Source organism: Streptopelia decaocto (genome assembly GCF_964273445.1).
Source record: "Streptopelia decaocto genome assembly, chromosome: 1".
NCBI lineage: Eukaryota > Metazoa > Chordata > Aves > Columbiformes > Columbidae > Streptopelia > Streptopelia decaocto.
The window spans coordinates 73,214,126-73,231,730 of NC_138663.1; the positions used below are offsets into that span (position 1 = coordinate 73,214,126).

General features: G+C 41.3%; 1 protein-coding gene across 2 annotated transcripts in view; it reads left to right on the forward strand.

Moving 5' to 3' along the window:
* The window catches only part of KIAA0930, a 95,120-nt gene extending 79,906 nt beyond the window's left edge, over positions 1-15,214 (forward strand). For both annotated transcript variants that reach the window (XM_082059116.1, XM_082059117.1), the window contains exons 7-10: positions 1,651-1,845; positions 4,335-4,497; positions 6,282-6,437; positions 10,273-15,214. In XM_082059116.1, the coding sequence (XP_081915242.1) occupies positions 1,651-1,845; positions 4,335-4,497; positions 6,282-6,437; positions 10,273-10,313 (555 nt within the window). In that variant the 3' untranslated portion in view covers positions 10,314-15,214. The remainder of the gene's footprint in view (positions 1-1,650; positions 1,846-4,334; positions 4,498-6,281; positions 6,438-10,272) is intronic.
* The last annotated feature ends 2,391 nt before the right edge of the window (positions 15,215-17,605 follow it).

Below are 17,605 nucleotides of genomic sequence, written 5' to 3' on the forward strand. Positions count from 1 at the left end.
GTAGTCAAGAGTGTGACACAGGAATGGATCTGAATAGCAGAGTTCTGAGAGTCCCTTCGTTGTCTTTAAAGCTTGTAGATATTTCTAGTTGCTTCAGAGAAGGCATGTTTTGCAGGGAGATCTTAACTTCTGATAGCTACCTTGCTATATGTAAAACGTCTTTTTCTTTAGAGTGTTTTGTGCTCAAGCTGTTTTCAAAAGACCACTGTAGTTTCACTGCCACAGAAAGAAGCTTTCTTTAATTTCCTACAGAAGCATGGAATGCCAGCGCTTTCAGCTTCCAATTTAGTACTTAATGTGGAAGTCAAGAGAGTGCCTGAGCCAATAAACTTCTCAAACAGTTGGTTGTCCCGAGAGATTTTTAAGGAACAAACAAAAATAATCCTGGCTATATCTACTGTGCCTGTAAATTTAATTTCCCTTTGTTCCTACCCATGTCAGGAGAGGTTCAGAATTAATTCCACTTTTCCGTGTTTTAAATGTGAGTAAATATACTCTTCTAGAAGTTTTGTGAGAGAATATGAAACTGAAATTGTTTATCTGTCGCACCATCATCTTACGGCCTCACACAGTCAGCAAGTGGGTAATTAAAATACATGGGAATGTAGAATCACTGAAGACAACTTAAAAGCCCTGCAGTGGAAAGACAAGATTTGATGTGGTAAAGTCACCTCATAGCCTAGGAATGTCCTGTTCGACCACACAGCTACTTTACATTGTTTTGTTAGATTAAATAAAATTGTTAGCTCTTCAAATACTCGATTATGGTTGAAGGCAAAACTTGAAATTTGACCATACTTTTAACAGAACAGAAGCAGTCTATCTGTGCTTTTGATGATTACTTGATTCCAGTTGTGTCTGTATTCTCAGTATAATATGAGTTGTGTTACATGATGAACATCCTGGCCCTTTCAGGCAATAAACTGCTGAAAGTTGTGATAAACCACTTAAACTTACCGATAAGTCCTACTTATTTCACTTGGCAAAACCATGACTGTTTTCATATCGGTCTGTTCCTTTTTTCAGTTCTCAGTTCAGTTTTCAGTTCAGTTGTGTTAACTGGAAAATTGAGCCCTTCTGTCTGTCTGAGAGGGTTCAAAAGCTGTCAGGGCTTTGCGGTGAGCGATGCGACGCAGGTCAGTTGTGCATGGAGGCTGGTTCTTTATGCTTTGGCCTTGACAGTGTGGGCACACAAATGTCCCAATTGATTGCCACGAAGTAGTACCAGAACTGTGCAGTGCGCTTTGCTGGTTTGAAGCATCTGGTGTGCGTCTCTTGCTTTTTGGACTCTAACAAGCGTCCCTGCACAGGCTGCGTGGGGTTGTGCACGTGCCTGCTTGTGCTTTGGTGTGCCACGTTGTGTGGATCCAGATAAAAACCTTTTGTTTTATCTCGGTGTGCCATTGAGTAACTCTGCCTTTTGGATAGCTGAAGGAGTTGATTCCTTTCTGAGCCACTGTTTTTCTATCTGTAAAATTGCTTCCCTTTTGGAGATCACTTCACATTGTGGCTTAAAATGCTTCTTAGGATTGACAGTAACTATCATTATCCACTATGTTTTTGGCTTAGATAACTGCCTTCAGAGATGGATTTTTTTTTTTAATATGGCGATGATATTATATGGTTTTCTCTCATCTTGATGCATTGTAGGTGAGTGTTGCAGCTAAGATGGCTCAAAGAATGTCTTTTGGCTTTTATAAGTATAACAACATGGAGTTTGTGCGGATGAAAGGACCCCAAGGCAAAGGACATGCAGAGATGGCAGTGAGTAGAGTTTCTACTGGTGACACTTCACCGTATGGAACAGAAGAAGATTCAAATCCAGACTCACCAGTGCATGAGAGAGTAAGTAGCAGACAGAAATTCTGACTTGAGGTTAAGCATGAACATGTTTTGTTCCAAAGCCAGTAGATGGACCAAAGCTGGGATTAACTCACATCACAGTTTTGAACTTAAGTTTGCCTGTGTATATTTTGAACATACTCAGTATATGCAGATGTATTTTTAGCAGTTTCCCTTGACCAAATACTGAATACAGAGATGACTGGCTGATTCATACTCTGGAGGAGTGTTTTGTTGAAACAGGAGCAATGTTGATGCCAAGGAAAAACACGATTCTGCTGGTTTTCTATGAAAATTAGTAGATTCCATTTCTGTATAAGATGGGATTTACCTAGAAACGTGGAATTTTTGTATTGTGTAGATTCCTTGCTGACTCTCACAGGAAACGGTACTGTTAGGAGATATTGCCACAGGTGAATGCTGCCAACGTGAAGCTCATATAATATTGAAGCAAAGGTTATAGATCTAGATGCAGTACCATATTTAATCATATGTTTAATTTTAACACAGGTAGAGTAAAATAACAGTAGAATCAGTCCGTAGATGCTGATTTCGCCCTTTTTCAGGCCTCAGCCTTATTTTCCATTAAGGCATTTTACCTAGTTAATGGGGATTTGGCAACTCATCTTCAAAATAGCTGTACAGGTGTGTCCTGACCTGGGCTGGGCAATTCCTGATGAATTCTGGTCTGGTTTCCTGTGTAACAGAGCTAACCTGTGTAGTTTAAAGGTTTGCAGGACTGCTTCTAAAGGTCTCCATGCAAACCGTGTGTTGGGTTGGTTTGTTTGTTCGTGTGGCGGAGTTTTTGTTTGTTTATTTCTGGCTTCCTCAAAGGCAAATGAGCTGCCAGCACACGGCTCATTAACTGGATGTGCTTGCTCTCTACAATAGAGATACAACCTGGAGAAATCAGGCCTGGAAGGACTTCCTGATCTTTTGGCTCCAAGACTTCAAATGTCAACTGGAACATGTCAAAATAGATTTGATAATGTGTGATCATTGCTTTTTGCTAATGGTTTTAATGGTGATTTGTGTGTTTCTGGTTTGCCCTCCAGGTGTGATATGAAATGGCTACAGAATTAAAAATAGAGACAAGCACAAATTACAGATCAAGTGTACTAAAGAGAGGATCAGTTGGGTGGCACAATGCTTCTACTTCTGTTTTTTTTTAATATCAATGATAGAGAGACGACAGAGTGCTTCTGCAGTGCAATACCAACCTGGCTGTCATCCTTGCTCACAAATCACCTCCCTCCTTACTTGTATGGACAGATATGAGCAATATCAGGTGTCATCTGAGGGACACTCATGGGATTGTTAAATTAACTGTGTGAAGAAGGAAGGATGAGATAGAAGTTATCCCTATTTTTTTATTTGAAATGAAACTATTAAAATATTTCTAGCAAAACTGGTACATAAGCACTGCATTTCCATTCTTTCTGAAATAGGGATGGTTGACTATAATTGTGGTTTACTGGAGAGCACATAATGTTCTGAAGGAGGAGTGTCTCTATAGTTTCATCTCTAACCTGTATTTCGCCATAGACAATTATATCCTTCTGCTTGTTGTCACTTAGACTAACTAAAACATAAGGGGCATCTCAGCTTGTTTTTCTCCATCCTGTGTTGAAATATAATCTACATATGTAGATTTGTAGTTACTTTTGCTTTCTCTGAGAGACTGCAAATAATAAGATGTAGACATTAACACCTCGTGAATACATTTAACTTTTCATCTAGCTATAGCTTTATTCAGCATGACTGTAGGTAAGGGTAGCAGCAAACAATCATTGGAGCTTAAAGAACATTTTTAAAATAAGTACCGAGGCCTCATATATGTTCTGAAATGGTTTGTTTTGTTTTCAGGGAATACTGTTTAATTTAATTGTCTTGATGGGTTTTTTTTGCACATTGCTTTCAGTACGTTGCCTTCACTTTTGTGTCAGCATCTTGGGTTAAGTAATTGCCATGTGACCCTGCTTGGCAGAGACACTGTGACCTTCCACAGTGATCTCGTTTGGCATCCTTCTAAGCAGGGAAACTGCTGCCCTGTGTTTGCCAAAGAAATGAAGATGCACAATTTTAGCATGTCCAGTCCAATGTATTCTTAGGCTATTAAGTCTTCTGAATTTCAACATGCAAAAATAAGATTGTCATTCTTGGTGCCTAAATTATTAATTTTGTTCCTTTAAATGACTATAAATCCTTGTTAAAAGTGATCAGCTGAGGAGAGAGGTTTTTCATTATTCACTTAACCATTGAGATGATATATCAAAATATTTTCATCTTGATGATTGTCTTGAAGCTGAGATGACTATGATTGACATTCTCCGGCCACTCTGATGAAACTTACAGCTAGGCACCAGTCGTGATTCTGATTTTTATGCATGTGACAGCCTTAAGGCATGTAATTGAGACTGATTATTTCTTACTAGAAGCACAGAACTTTTTAAACAAAACTTTTTCTAGCATTTCCTCTGTTCCCCTTTCAGGTCACTTCTTTCAGCACACCGCCAACCCCAGAACGCAACAATCGCCCATCTTTTTTCTCCCCATCCCTCAAGAGGAAAGTGCCACGAAATCGAATTGCTGAGATGAAAAAATCCCACTCAGCAAATGACAGTGAGGAATTCTTCAGAGATGATGATGGTGGAGGTGAGAGAAGTAACATCAGCTGAACAGACTTGTCTGGAGAGGGCACAGAGGGATCCTAATGCTGGATTTTCCAAAACATTTGCAGTGTGAAAAAAACGAGCTCCACAGAAAGCCCAATGCCATGCCACTCTGAAAATGGGGTTGTTCACAGGCTTAGCATCTTTTTGAAGACTGGAGAAAAATAATTCCTATGTATACTTAAAGCTTACCTCCCCTTTTATATAAACCCATTTGAGAGCAACTTGAGCAGGAAAGATCCTCCCCATGTCACAGATACCACACTCTCAGGTGGAATTCTCCCAGTAGTCACAATGTAGTGGGGTAGAGCGTGCTCTCATGGGCAAGTTCTTTGAATTCCCGGATTCGATCCAGAGCTGGGGAAAGTTGGTGAAAAGGTATTTACTTCAACTGGCTTTGAATCAGTTCTGAACCCTCTAAAAAGAAAACCTAACAAATTTGTTTATATAATGGTTTAACGCCTTGTGGAACTCTTCCTTTGAATTCTAGTTACTTAATATGAGACAAGCATCAACATAAAAAATTGAGTCTGATTCAGAATATAGTGTATCAATTCGACCATATTGCAGTTTTGTAAGGTGGGAAACTTGAAAGTGTCAAAGTCCAAACTGCTTCTAATATGATTAAAACCAATTTGGTAGAAAAACCAAAAAAACCTTAAGTATCTGTTGGCATGCTAATAGATAACACAAAGGTAATTTCCAGATCACAAGTTCTGTTTGTAGTAGCGAAGGTATTGCCTATTAGTGGTACTGGAGCAGCTTAGCTAATGAGAAATTGCACATTAGAAAGCAAGCTTAATTGATAAAGTTTAATTCAAATTTTGTGCAACTTAACTAATTCAGGGTTCCATCAGCACAAACCTTTCCTCATCTCTTTCTCCTTCATTTGCCTAGTCAAAGCATCTGTTACTTCAAATGAGAAGTGTTTTAGCATGTTTTACTAGGCAAGGAGTAGGGCTTGGGTCAGTTACTCTGCAGTGTGGGAGAAGGGCAGCTTTCCCGGGTGGAGTCTTGCTTTTGATATCTTTCTCTTGGAGGCTGCACAGGGTAGAATGGAGTTCAAGGCATTTATCCAGCACCCCCCATGGGTGTTGGTAGTGTCTGCTCACTATTGTTTTGCAGGGTCTGATCCTAGCATACTTAATCATAACGATGAACATTCTTATTATTTTCATTTTGTCTTCCTTCTAACCTATTTACAGAAGTGAACAAATTCCAGGTTTTCCAGACATTTCATAGCACGCATATGAAATACTAGGAAGTGTAGTTTCACTTATAAATGCTTTGACCTTACTGTTTCTGGTCCTAAAAATAAATAGAGAAATATTTTAACAGCTTATGCTAGGAAGCTGAATTTATTCCAATATGAGATTTCTAAATGGAGAAGTAACTAAAATGAGATTTTCTTACAAATTCCAGAAACCTGAGTGTCCTACCAGTGTTCGCTCAGGAACTGCAGTGGTGAATTTTCATATCATGAGTGGGAAAGCTGACTTCAGTTCACCTACTGATGGGTTTTTGTAGAATAATGGTTTACCACTGCTGCCAGCTGCTGCTATGATTCATTAATTCCAATGTAAATGCTCTGCTAGGCCAGATCTGAGTGATTAAAAGAAAATACTAATAATAGTGACCTGCATGTGATTTCTCTAGACAATGCCTAGTAGGCTTTTCTTTTTTTGACTTTCAGAAGCTTTCATTGGGTCTTCCAGTAAAATGCAGGAAGCATAATGACTCTAAGCTTACTGTTTTCTACCTTTACAGATCTGCACAATGCAACAAATCTGAGGTCGCGGTCCTTATCTGGAACAGGACGGTCTCTGGTGGGCTCCTGGCTGAAGCTGAACAGAACAGATGAAAACTTTCTACTCTATGCACACTTAACTTACGTCACTTTGCCATTGCATCGAATTTTAACAGGTACATTTTAATTTGTATTATTCATAAACAGAGCATCCTTTGATTCCAAGACAGCCTTCTGCATTGTGGTATTTCACTGTTAAGACAGAGGAACGAGTATTTCTCTGTAGGGAAAATACTGTAGCAGCAAATGCGTAGGAACAAGTGGAACAGTGTCAACCTTTTTCTCTGGCTTTGGGCCAGTTTTGCTCGGTGACAATTCAAACAAGTGGGTAAAATGTTGTAACAAACTTCCAGAAGAACACTAGTTCCTTTAATACTGGAATTCAAGCTTCGTCCATCTCAGGGGTGCAAGGCGACTCATTGTGAGCCCATCCACTGACAGCAGTAGTTGTAGCAGAGACCTGTGACTGAGAGGGTAACAGAAAGGCAGCTCTGGAGTTTGGAGTGACCTTTGTCAGTTTGGACTCTTAGATCTCGTTTCCATGTGTCGTGATTTAACCCAAGCTAGCAATACAACCAGGATAGCTGCTCGCTCATCCCCTCCCCCAAGCCCCCCAACAAGGGAAAGAATCAAAAGGGAAGGGAGAAACTTGGATTGAGATAAACACAGTTTAATAAAATAACAAAATGCTAATACACTACTAATAATTTTTTATATATATATATATATATATAAAATAGAAATGAAAGATACTCAAGGCAATTCCTCATGAACTCTGTCCACAACTGAGCAGCCAGTCCCAGCAAGCCACACCTGGTCCTAAAGCCGATCCCAGAGAGAGAAAAAGAGAGGAAAAAGGCAGCAAAGCCCAGAGGCCTTTGCAGGATGGCAAAAGGCTGAGCTAAATGTCCCGACTGAACTCCCCTGGCTCATTAGCAAGAGCAAGCAAGAGAAAGCAGAAGAGCCAACCAGAAGGCCCCACACTTAAATCTGGAGCATGATGCTAATGGGATGGAATACTCTCATTGATCAGTCTGGATGTCAGTCAAGCTCTGCCCCTTCATGCCTCACACCTGTGGGCAGAGCGCTCAGAGTGTCCTTGGCTCTCAGACCAGAGCAATTAAAAACATTAACTCTGTGCAGAAAATAAGGGTTTCTAACTGCATGAAGAAAATTAACCCATTTTCAGTCAAACCAGCACACCATGTAAGTTGCTTGGACTGATCAGAGTGTTCAGACTGATGCCCATAGTCTGTCTTCAGCTAGACATAGTAATGCTTGTGTGTTCTACCATGAATAATCAGAGTTCCCCATGTTGTTGGTCTAACTGTGCCAGTTACTACCTTGATGACAGACAACTCTGCATTTGTTCAGCTGGGCTAGGATAGCACAATAATTTGGGTTTTAAAATCTACAGGCAGTACTGAAATTCTGACTTTTCATCCAGATAACTCATCAGCCTACAGATACAGGTGGACTAGGGAAAAACAACTGGTCTGTTTGAACTCTATCCATCAGCAAGCCTGCCAGTCTTTCAGGGATACAGCTTGCAGTATGGGGGTGCCCACAGGACTCTTGAGATACGTCTGAAAACTGAGAAAGCAGCAGCAATTAAGGGCTCTCTATCTAAGTGCAGTGGAAGTTTCTTTTATATGGGCATTACTAGTGTTACTGTCCATTCTCTTCATTCTTCTGAAGTGAAGCCTTGAAATATTTCATCATTGACCATTGTGGGCAGAAAGAAAGTTTGATCCAGCTGCACAGCAGTTTCTTAGGCAAAGCTATTGCTCAGCTCCACAATCGAGACCAGAATAAAGCCATGATCCCAGGACCATGTAAAGTCCTATCTCTGTCCTTGGGAGATCCTTATAACTAGTAACTCCTCTAAGAATTTAATCTGTTTCCTTCTCTTCCCATCCTGCAGCTCGGATGAGTTCTGAGTAGGTTTGTCTGGACCGTGAGCTTTTGATTAGTGCCTGCTTTTTCTTGTCTGGGTCTAAAAAGAGAACACACCTGAAAACAAAACCGATCTGTTACACAATGGTTATTTGCAGACTTTTCCTGAGAGGTAGCTAAGAGGAGAGCAGCTGGGAAATCTCTTGTTAAACAGGTTAATCTGCTGCTGAAAGACATGAGAAGATAGTATGGGTATTAATGTCATCAGTTTTACGATGCTAGTGCAATAGTGATAGCTGCAGTCTTCTCACTGCAGGCTGAGAACTCAGAGCCTGTTGCAAAGGTACACTGGCTCTTACTCCACAGAGAAGGAAATTGTAGCCGGTAAGGTAGAGGTGGAAATTACACTTAGCAAAGAGGTATTTCTACTTTTGCCCTTTCACTGCACGTAGGGATTGATTTCAATTTAGAAGAAATTATGGATTCCAGTAAAAATTATGGATTCCAGTAAAAATTGATCCTCAGTAATTAAGGGTGGATTTTGAACAATGTTTCAGTAAAAAACATAATTACTCCTTATGATAATTGTGTTCATAATCTTACAGCTAGTTAGCTGGTGTTATCAAGCTCACTCATTCTCCCACCACACGCATTTTGGACTTCACAGAAGATGTATTGTTCCTGCTGGCATTTAGTATTCACTCAAGTGGGTGGCGTAAATGCCTTCATGCTCAAATATTTGCTTTGAGCTTGAACATCCTTTTTTGGATTTAATTTGTTTAACATACAGTTGCAGGAGTTGGTGTATATATTGAGATGCACAGAAATAGGACATGAAATGTCTGGGCTGTAAGGCAGAATTTTAATCTCCAGTTTTTCACTACCCATGTTTGCTTTAGCTCGGCACATCAGGCGGAGCCCATTTCCAGTGCCTTTTTGTAATTGATGCATTTGTGCCAGCGGCAGCTTTCCAGCAAGCGGGAGCATTACACGTGGGGCAGGGTAAAGTGAGAAAGATGCTCATCTCTCTTGGGTAGTTTAGGAAGCCTGTACTAAGCAATTAAAATCCTAGTGATAGTCATCGAAGTACATTTTAAAATGTCTGTAGTTTATACGTATTGATAAGACTTCCTTTGCTCTAAGCCTTCTCTTCATGCTAGATAATCCCAGTTCTGTCAGCCTCTCCTTGTATGTCAGATGCTCCAATCCCTTAATCATCTTTGTGGCCCTTCACTGAACTCACTCTGCTGTGTTTCACTCTTTACAAGTGTGGCTCGAGGCCTCTGGAGCTGTGGATCAATTTTTACTCACGTCATCCTCTTTGTGCAGCTGTGTGTGATCAGCCTGTTAATTAAGCATGTGCTCCCTTTTCCCGTGTTCTTTATTCTCTGTGTAGCCTTGGAAAGGACATAGCGGCCTGGTTTCTGGATATTTCTATGTACTGCTATGCCAGTGTGTTGGGTTTAGTGTCCACATGTGGAAAGATGCCTATTATTATTACAAATATTTTATGATATGGAGCTGAGGAGCCAATAAAATGTTTTTTGTGGCAGCTGAGTGCAGAAATGTAGGCTTTGGGCTCTAGAACTGGTGAAACAATTGAATTATTTGTGCCCACATCTTCAGAGCCAAAAGTCTCCATAGGGGGCCTTGAGGATGGTGTATTTTTCCCTTCAAGAAAGGGAAACCCCTTGGCATCTCCTGTCATGGCAATTCCACTTGTTTATCTGGAAGATTACGCCATTCTACATCTGACACTTGTTGCTTCATTCCGCTATAAATGATATTTAGTAGATTAGCTGTCATCTCTATGTGATGGGATATATTTGTGGCTTACCGCCTCTCAAGTGGGATGCAGCTGGGGAGGAATTAAATTGGATTTAGTTAACAGTCAAAGTTGCGTGCTTGTTGCGTTTTAAATTCCTTTAGCGGTGTAACGGGGACTGTGCCGCAATCCACAATTGCATCTCCAGTTCTTTGTGCTTTCTGATGCTGTGGCTCCTTCCAGGAGCATCCTAAGTTTTCTCTATCTCTTTGTTTCTCTCCCTTGCCCAGATATCCTGGAAGTGCGGCAGAAACCAATTCTGATGACATAGCAGAGAGCGGGCACTGCCTTGGAGCCTTGTTGCCAAGTGCCTCACCACAGCGGTTTTCTGTGCTAACACTACCATCTAGTGTCAAGAACATAAACCTCCGTAGGAAAAAGGGAAGTCCAAGAATACCAGCCGATCAAAAGTGCCTCTTTCTTCCTTCCTCTGCTGTCACACACCATATGCACACTTGCAGTACATCACTCGAGCGTTTCTGACTGGAAGAGGACTTTCAGCAAGATAAAACGAGAAGGGGCTGTTCTTAAAACGAGTCAACGCTTCATGGACAGTTTGTTACTGTGTTTACTTTATATAACTGAGAAACCAACGATATGTACAAAATGTGTAAAACTTTATATTATTTGAGAGAAACAACCTGGGAATTTCATAATGACGTACTAATGAACGTCGTTCCATAGACTCTGGCCCGTACACTGTCCTTGTCGGTTTGGCTTAACGTGTGTGTGAGTGTGTATGTATGGGGATTGAAGGGATGAGAGAAAAATTTCCTACTGTGGGAGGAAAAGGAAAAAAGATGCTACAAGGGTACGTCGCTATTTTGGTACGTGCAGCGGGTCAGGTCAGAGCTTAAAAGAGGCTGAAAATGTTCCCGTTTGTTCATGTGTCAGTGTTAGGACAGGTGAACTCTGCTTACAGATTATCCATATCTACCAAAGAACAGCAACATTTTCATCCTCAAGAACTGGCTAAGAAAATGAGCCAGTGAAAGGCAGGCTAAAATGTGCTGCTATAGTAAAGCCAGGGTTCATATCCAGTACTAATGCTGCTTATCTCTCTCTGTTAGCTGAGTTGATACAAGTTTGAGTCCAAAGTGGAAAAATAGGAGACCATAATTGGACTCCAAAACCTAAAAACCTTACCAATAACCAACACCCTCCTGCATGCACTGAACTTCAGGGTATGTAGAGTCGTCCTTGAGTTTGTAGCCAAGGAGGGCATGAGAGCTGATTAATGGTTGGGCAGCTTGCCCGGATTCTTCATCTCCTGGTGGTGTTTTTCTGTATTGTTGTGTGCTGAAGCGCAGAGAGTTTTCTTGAAAGACAGAAGATTGAAATGTAATTCTGCTCTGAAAAGTGACTACAAATTGCACAGTGGGAGGTCTGAAAAGTGGTGTGTCAGGAGCTCTCAGGAAAAAAGCCTTATGTTTACAGGTAAAATGCAGCTTTCTCTAAATAGCCAAACTCTGCTGTCCTTGACATTTGAAAGCTAAATGGTTGAATACTGAGACTACTACGGTCTGGTTCACTGTTTTGATACGGGAGCCAGTCAATACTTCAGTTTATTTACGCCTGCGTGACTGGCACAGCAATGGGTGGGGTAGCGTGCCGCTTACAGCACGTGAGACTCCAATACACGCACAGAGGGAGAGCGAAGATGCCATTTTTGTCACTTTTCAGACTCCGAGCACCTAAACTTAATGCTATTGCCACAGTAACCAAATGGCATGTGCTCTGAGCCTGGACCTTAGTCTCCCTCATACTCAGCCTTTCCCAAAGTGCTTTGTTGTTGTTCTCTCAACAGAGAGGATGATGGCACAACCTCTCAAATAGGACTTTCTGCTTTTTTCTTTTCCTCAGGCCAGGTTCCATGTGAATAGCTCCCCTTCAGCATAAAGGTAGACTAACTTCATCATTCAGTGCAGCGCGGTGAATCCAGCATGGTGAGGAGGTCTTTTTTTCATTTGAGGCTGAGCCTAGCAGCAGTCGCCTTTGCGCAGATCGATGGCATTTCTAACACGGGCAGCACAAGTGCATGACAGGGGAGGCTGACCAGTTTTTAGCTTGCTTCAAATGCCTTGCAACAGCGTTAGAAAAACGTTCGCTTTGTCATTCTCAGCACGGTCACTTTTCACCTTGCAGCCTTTGAACTTTGCTCCGCGGGAGCGTGCGGTTGTTCCCATGTGCGTGTGAGGGTGTTTGCACGGTCAAACCTGAGGCGGGTAATTGGGGTGCCTGGGCTTGCGTCCTGAGGTGGAGTCCTAAATGAGCAGCTGAAGTGCCCTCTCCAGGAACTTGCTGGGCAGCCTCGGTGCTTACCAGAGATCCCTGGGTTGTGTGCCTAATGTTGGTTGTTATAAATATTCTCCCTTGTGCTCATGCTGAGAATGAAACCGCTCTTAGGTGGAAGACCAGTCCTACTCTGAAGCCTTTCAAGATGCTCCTTATTCTACACTTACATACTGCTGGGCTGGGCAAACCAGTGCTCGGTTTTCCTTTAAATATTCATTGGTGAGGGAAGGGAGGGAGGATTAATATTCGTACTACTAGTGACAATTGATACCTTTCAGTCAAACAGCCAGAGGAATAACACATGTGAAAAGGAAATGTATCCAGATTGGAACCAAAGTGGTAGGTGCCTGAATACCTCTCAGTCGACAGTGATTTGTAATGCTTTCTTGATATCGTGTATTACCTTTAGGTAGCTTAATTTCATGTGATCTGAAAGACGGGTCAAATCTTGCTGCATAGGATTTCAGAGCAAACGAAGAATTATTCCAAACTAGTACACTAGTACAAAGGCAAGATTACAGAAAGGATATTTCAGATCCCAAATCTATTACACAGAAGGTATTGTCTGCTTTGTTACATCTACATGGGTGGATTTTGATGTGTAGTTTTTGAAGGGCTGCAATGTAAATGTCCTGAAAAAAAGCCAGTGTATTTCTTGTATCTTGATAGTGGATATGCTGTCGGTAGGTCAAAGACTCACCTTTTTTAGTAGAAAAGGGCTACAGGTGTGCCCAGATGGACATTCATAGAAAACAGAGGTCAGGTAGTCTACTGAATGTTAGTAGTGCTTTTTGGAAACAGATAGATGTGCCAGATTCTCAGTTATTCCTCCCTAAACAACAGACTTAGACTTCTCATGTATAGCCCCTGGTTCCTACTTTCTGTCTTCAAGTGGTGGAAAACAAATGCCATGTTTTGTTCTGCTTTTAAACAAACAAACCTTGAAAATTGTGATTTGTTGTCCTCATATAGACAGACAGGGAAGAGTTTTGCTTGGGTCAAGGTGTTACAGCTGGGCCCTTTGCATGCTAGTGCACTATAGCAAAAAATAAAAGGGAATGTTAATAGGAACCTCTCGCCCTTTTAATTTGGAGGAGTTTTAATTCTGTAGCTCCGAACAGTAAACCATTTTGAGCCTCTGTTGGCCATTTAAATAATTGCTGAGGAACGAACTGGCATGTTCTGCATACCAGAACAGCTGTGGCTGTCAGTGTCTCAACTGTTAGAGCACGGTGGTTTTCTTTAGTTGTGTTGATGCTTGAGAATGCAGCTCAGTTAACGAATTTGAGAAGCTTTGCAGAACAGCTTTATTTCTTTACAGAATCCCAGCATACCTCATTATTCACTTAACTCTTTCCACCTTTCTGCCCATTCACTCCCTCTGAAAATGGAGGCTTACCACTTGAACCTCTCCATAGACGATGCACATTGATAGATGTCAAATGCAAGGATGTAGATCTTTTCACCCTTAACAGCTTTTTCACTGCTATCAATTTAACAAGTAAAAAGCCTTTGCTTCTAAAGAAAGATCTTAAATCACTTATTTTGTATTAGCAGATTATTGCTCTACCTTAGGGACCACCATGTATGTGAAATTGCATTCTCTTATTGCCAGCCAGCACAGGGTGGGTTCCAGGTGTCCTTGTTAAAGAAGATGATGTTTTCAGAAACACCACAAATCTTTCAGCTGTCTTGGATAATCTGGTTTGTGTGGGTTCATGTTCCTTTTCTTTTTATACTCCTGGTCTTCATTGTTTACAAGACTTGAGCACATTGGGCTCTGGATCGCTGTTACTTGGTTTTTTGTTTCTGGACATGGTGTCCTTTCCTGAAAAGATAATTGTTTGCAGGGTTGACTTTCCACAGTAGAATAGTTTTCCCAAAGTCTATTCTTACCCCAATTGTAAATTAAAACAGTGAAGTCCTTGGCTCTCCAGACAGATTTCTTCTGGCAGGCCCTCACGTACAGAATCCCATCTGGTCACTGGGGATGTGAAGTCCACATAAACAGTCTACGCTTTTAGACTATCGACCTGCTTCTTCCAATCATTACTTTTTCCCTTTCCAGATGATTGCTTGCCCCGTATTTTGTAGTCTAAAGCCTCCCCTTATTAAAGATAGATATAAGATAAAATCTTCAGAAGTGCCTAAACCCTGTTGTTATCCAGTGGGGTTTAAGAACAAATTTTTATTTAAGAAATGAATAGTCTTAAATTCTGTCTGTATTATGTGTAGCAGCAACAAGAAATGACAAGTTAAGAGTTCTCGGAAGAACTGGCCGTCTCCTATGGACTCACCCTTCGTGTTTGAAAGACTCTCATGGTCTCCTAAGGTCATGGCTGAAAGCTCTGGAAAATGGATTTCTGGTGATCACAGCAGTCAGATGTCTGCGAATGCCTTATCTTGTTTCGTGAGGTATGACTGAAAGTGTGTGGTGCTGGTGTGTAGGAATTCTGTGTCACAAATAGATGCGGTAGAATCCAGTTAAAGGCATTGTGAAATAAGTAGCTTTTACACCAAACCTTAAACGAAAGAGTGTTTTACACCAGAATGTAGCTGTTTGGATGCTTGGTCAAGATAATACAAGGCTGCAAGCAGGTTACAGTGTTGAACGTTCTCTGTGTAAATATATAAATACTCTCCGCCTCATTTTATCAGACTAACACATGTTGCATGGTTTGGGGTTTTTTTTTGCCTCATTGATCATCGGTGTTGATTAAAAGATGATGGGTTGAAAATCACGCTGGCGCTGTACTGAGCCCTTTGAACAAAGAGCAAGGAGAACCTTTGTGCACCAAAACTGGAGTTGACTTTGCGTACGGCAGCAGTGCAGAAAGTGTCGGACCCTGCAGCCAATAAACAGACCTCTGAAATGACCCTGAATTTGTTTAGTAGTGTTTTCTCTCCTACTGTGCCTAGTGGTGGCTTTCTTACTGGTGTATTTCTTACTGGTGGCAAGAATGAACAGCAGAATAATGCTCTGTGGTAGTCAGGGTAAGCATTGCCAGACAGACCCTCATGAGGCAAAGCAGCCTCTTCACTCTTTGTTCTTATTCCTCTTTGAGCCAAGCCCAACTTATGACTCTGCTGAATCTTTCAATGATCAGCCTCTGACACGTTGACACTGTATAAGTGGGAAGGTTAAAAGTCAATGCACTGCTTAATTTGCTTAAACGGGCTTTTTGATTTTTCCTTTAGATGCTAGCATGGGGAGGGAAGGGAAGGGAAGGGAAAAAGGAAAGGAAAGGAAAGGAAAGGAAAGGAAAGGAAAGGAAAGGAAAGGAAAGGAAAGGAAAGGAAAGGGAAGGGAAGGGAAGGGAAGGGAAGGGAAGGGAAGGGAAGGGAAGGGAAGGGAAGGGAAGGGAAGGAAAGGAAAGGAAAGGAAAGGAAAGGAAAGGAAAGGAAAGGAAAGGAAGGAAACCTAAACGGATCTGTGTTTTGTTTGAAACTTAATTAGATAGCCATTAACATTTAGGTTTGCACACTGTATGATATTGAGAGGCTGATGGCTGTAATGATTTCTTCCTGATAATTCTACAAAAATTCAATACGGGTTTGTGTAATGTTGTAAAAACGAGATTGCCCTTTAGCTCTTAACCGCTTATACTGCCTTAAACTGTGCAAACCAACATTGAATTGGTTCTGGTTTGAAGACCTGCAAGGCACTGCATCCTCCTCTACCTGGTTTTTGTGACTGACATTTCACAGTAGGCTTCTTCGGGGGATTTTTCTATCTAAATTAGTTAAAATGAAACACTCATCAAACAAACCTTACGAACTATAGATAGGGGGTGACTTGCTGGTTCCCGCTCCAGCAGGGGGATTGGACTAGATGATCTTTCGAGGTCCCTTCCAATCCCTGACATTCTGTGTGATTCTGTGATGATTCCATTTCACAGAATCCCAGAGCAGGACTGTTTTATGAAGCCGTGTGTGGTGTAACATCATCTCTGCTGAGCCCTGCATGGCAGCGTGGAGATGCCTGGTATGTTAGGCAAAACTAAAAAACAGAGCTTAGGAAGGACAACAGGGTGTTTTAGTTCTTTATGTGAGTATTTGAGCGGATCGCTGGCAGCCTTTTTCTGTGCGTGCACGTGCAACCAGACAGGAATCTTAACTGATTGGGAAACACTAAAAAATGGCTGAGAAACAGTGTGATTTTCCCTGAACGCTTGAAATCAAAAGCTTTTGAAAGCAGCAGTAGCAGAGAAAGCATTATTTAAAACGGTACAAAAGGCAAAGAGCAGCAGAAGTTGACAAATCGTCGTCATAACCCTCACCTGGTTAGTTGATCTGTCAACATGAGTTAGTGACAGGAAAAGTGGATCTGATTTTGGTTTTAATCCAAATGCTGGTGGGACAGAAGACTGCCACATACATCTCTGAAAAGCTTTCACAACTTCAATGAATTAATTTCATGAATATGCTAACAGTGTGGCAGTATATCTTGTTCAATAGAGTCCCTGCTTTGGGGAGCCGAGTTAACTCAGGTCCTTTTGTCCTGGAGTGTTGTGTCTTGCCTGTCCACATCTGGAGAGATAAAATACCGTAATATTGCTTTGCACGCAGTTTTATCATCAAGGTCTGATTTTACAAAGTAAAATCACACTTTGGAGACTGAAGAAAAAATATGCATCTTTGCTAGCAAATAGTTTCATGTATATTCCTGTCAGAAATGTTGTTCCCAAAACTAGTAATTAAAATGTTGAGGTGTGAGTACACTCATGTGAAGCTGCTGAACATCAGGCAATAACAAAAAATTGTGAATAATAAGTGTGCAAGTAGTTAACTCGCATGTGTCTGAATCCCCTTCAAAGAAATTGGTTAAAGGAGGATGGGAACAAACAATTTTAAAACCTATTGAAATAAATGGAGCTGGCTGATAATTTTCAGAAAGACCAAGTCACCCATCACACGTCAGGGGAGACCACCTACATCTAAAAAAAGCTCTGTCTCAAAGTGTTAGTTCCAGCAGCTTTAATCTTTTCCCTGCTACCTGTTTATGCCAGCATTCAGTTGATTATGGTGATGCGTAATTTAGTATTTCACAATATGTGATTATGCAACCCATGCTCTTCTGCCTCCCATCTCCCCCCAGCCTAACAGGGTGGTTATGGTTCTGCTTTTTCTGCTGGAGCAATATCGCTGAGGAAATGCAGCAAAAGCAGTTTACTAGTCTATAAACCCTTCAAAGTTTGACACTCAGACTTTGAAGCAGCTGCTGCGTTCATCAAAACCTTATGGTCCTTAGAAATAGAGAATGCCTTA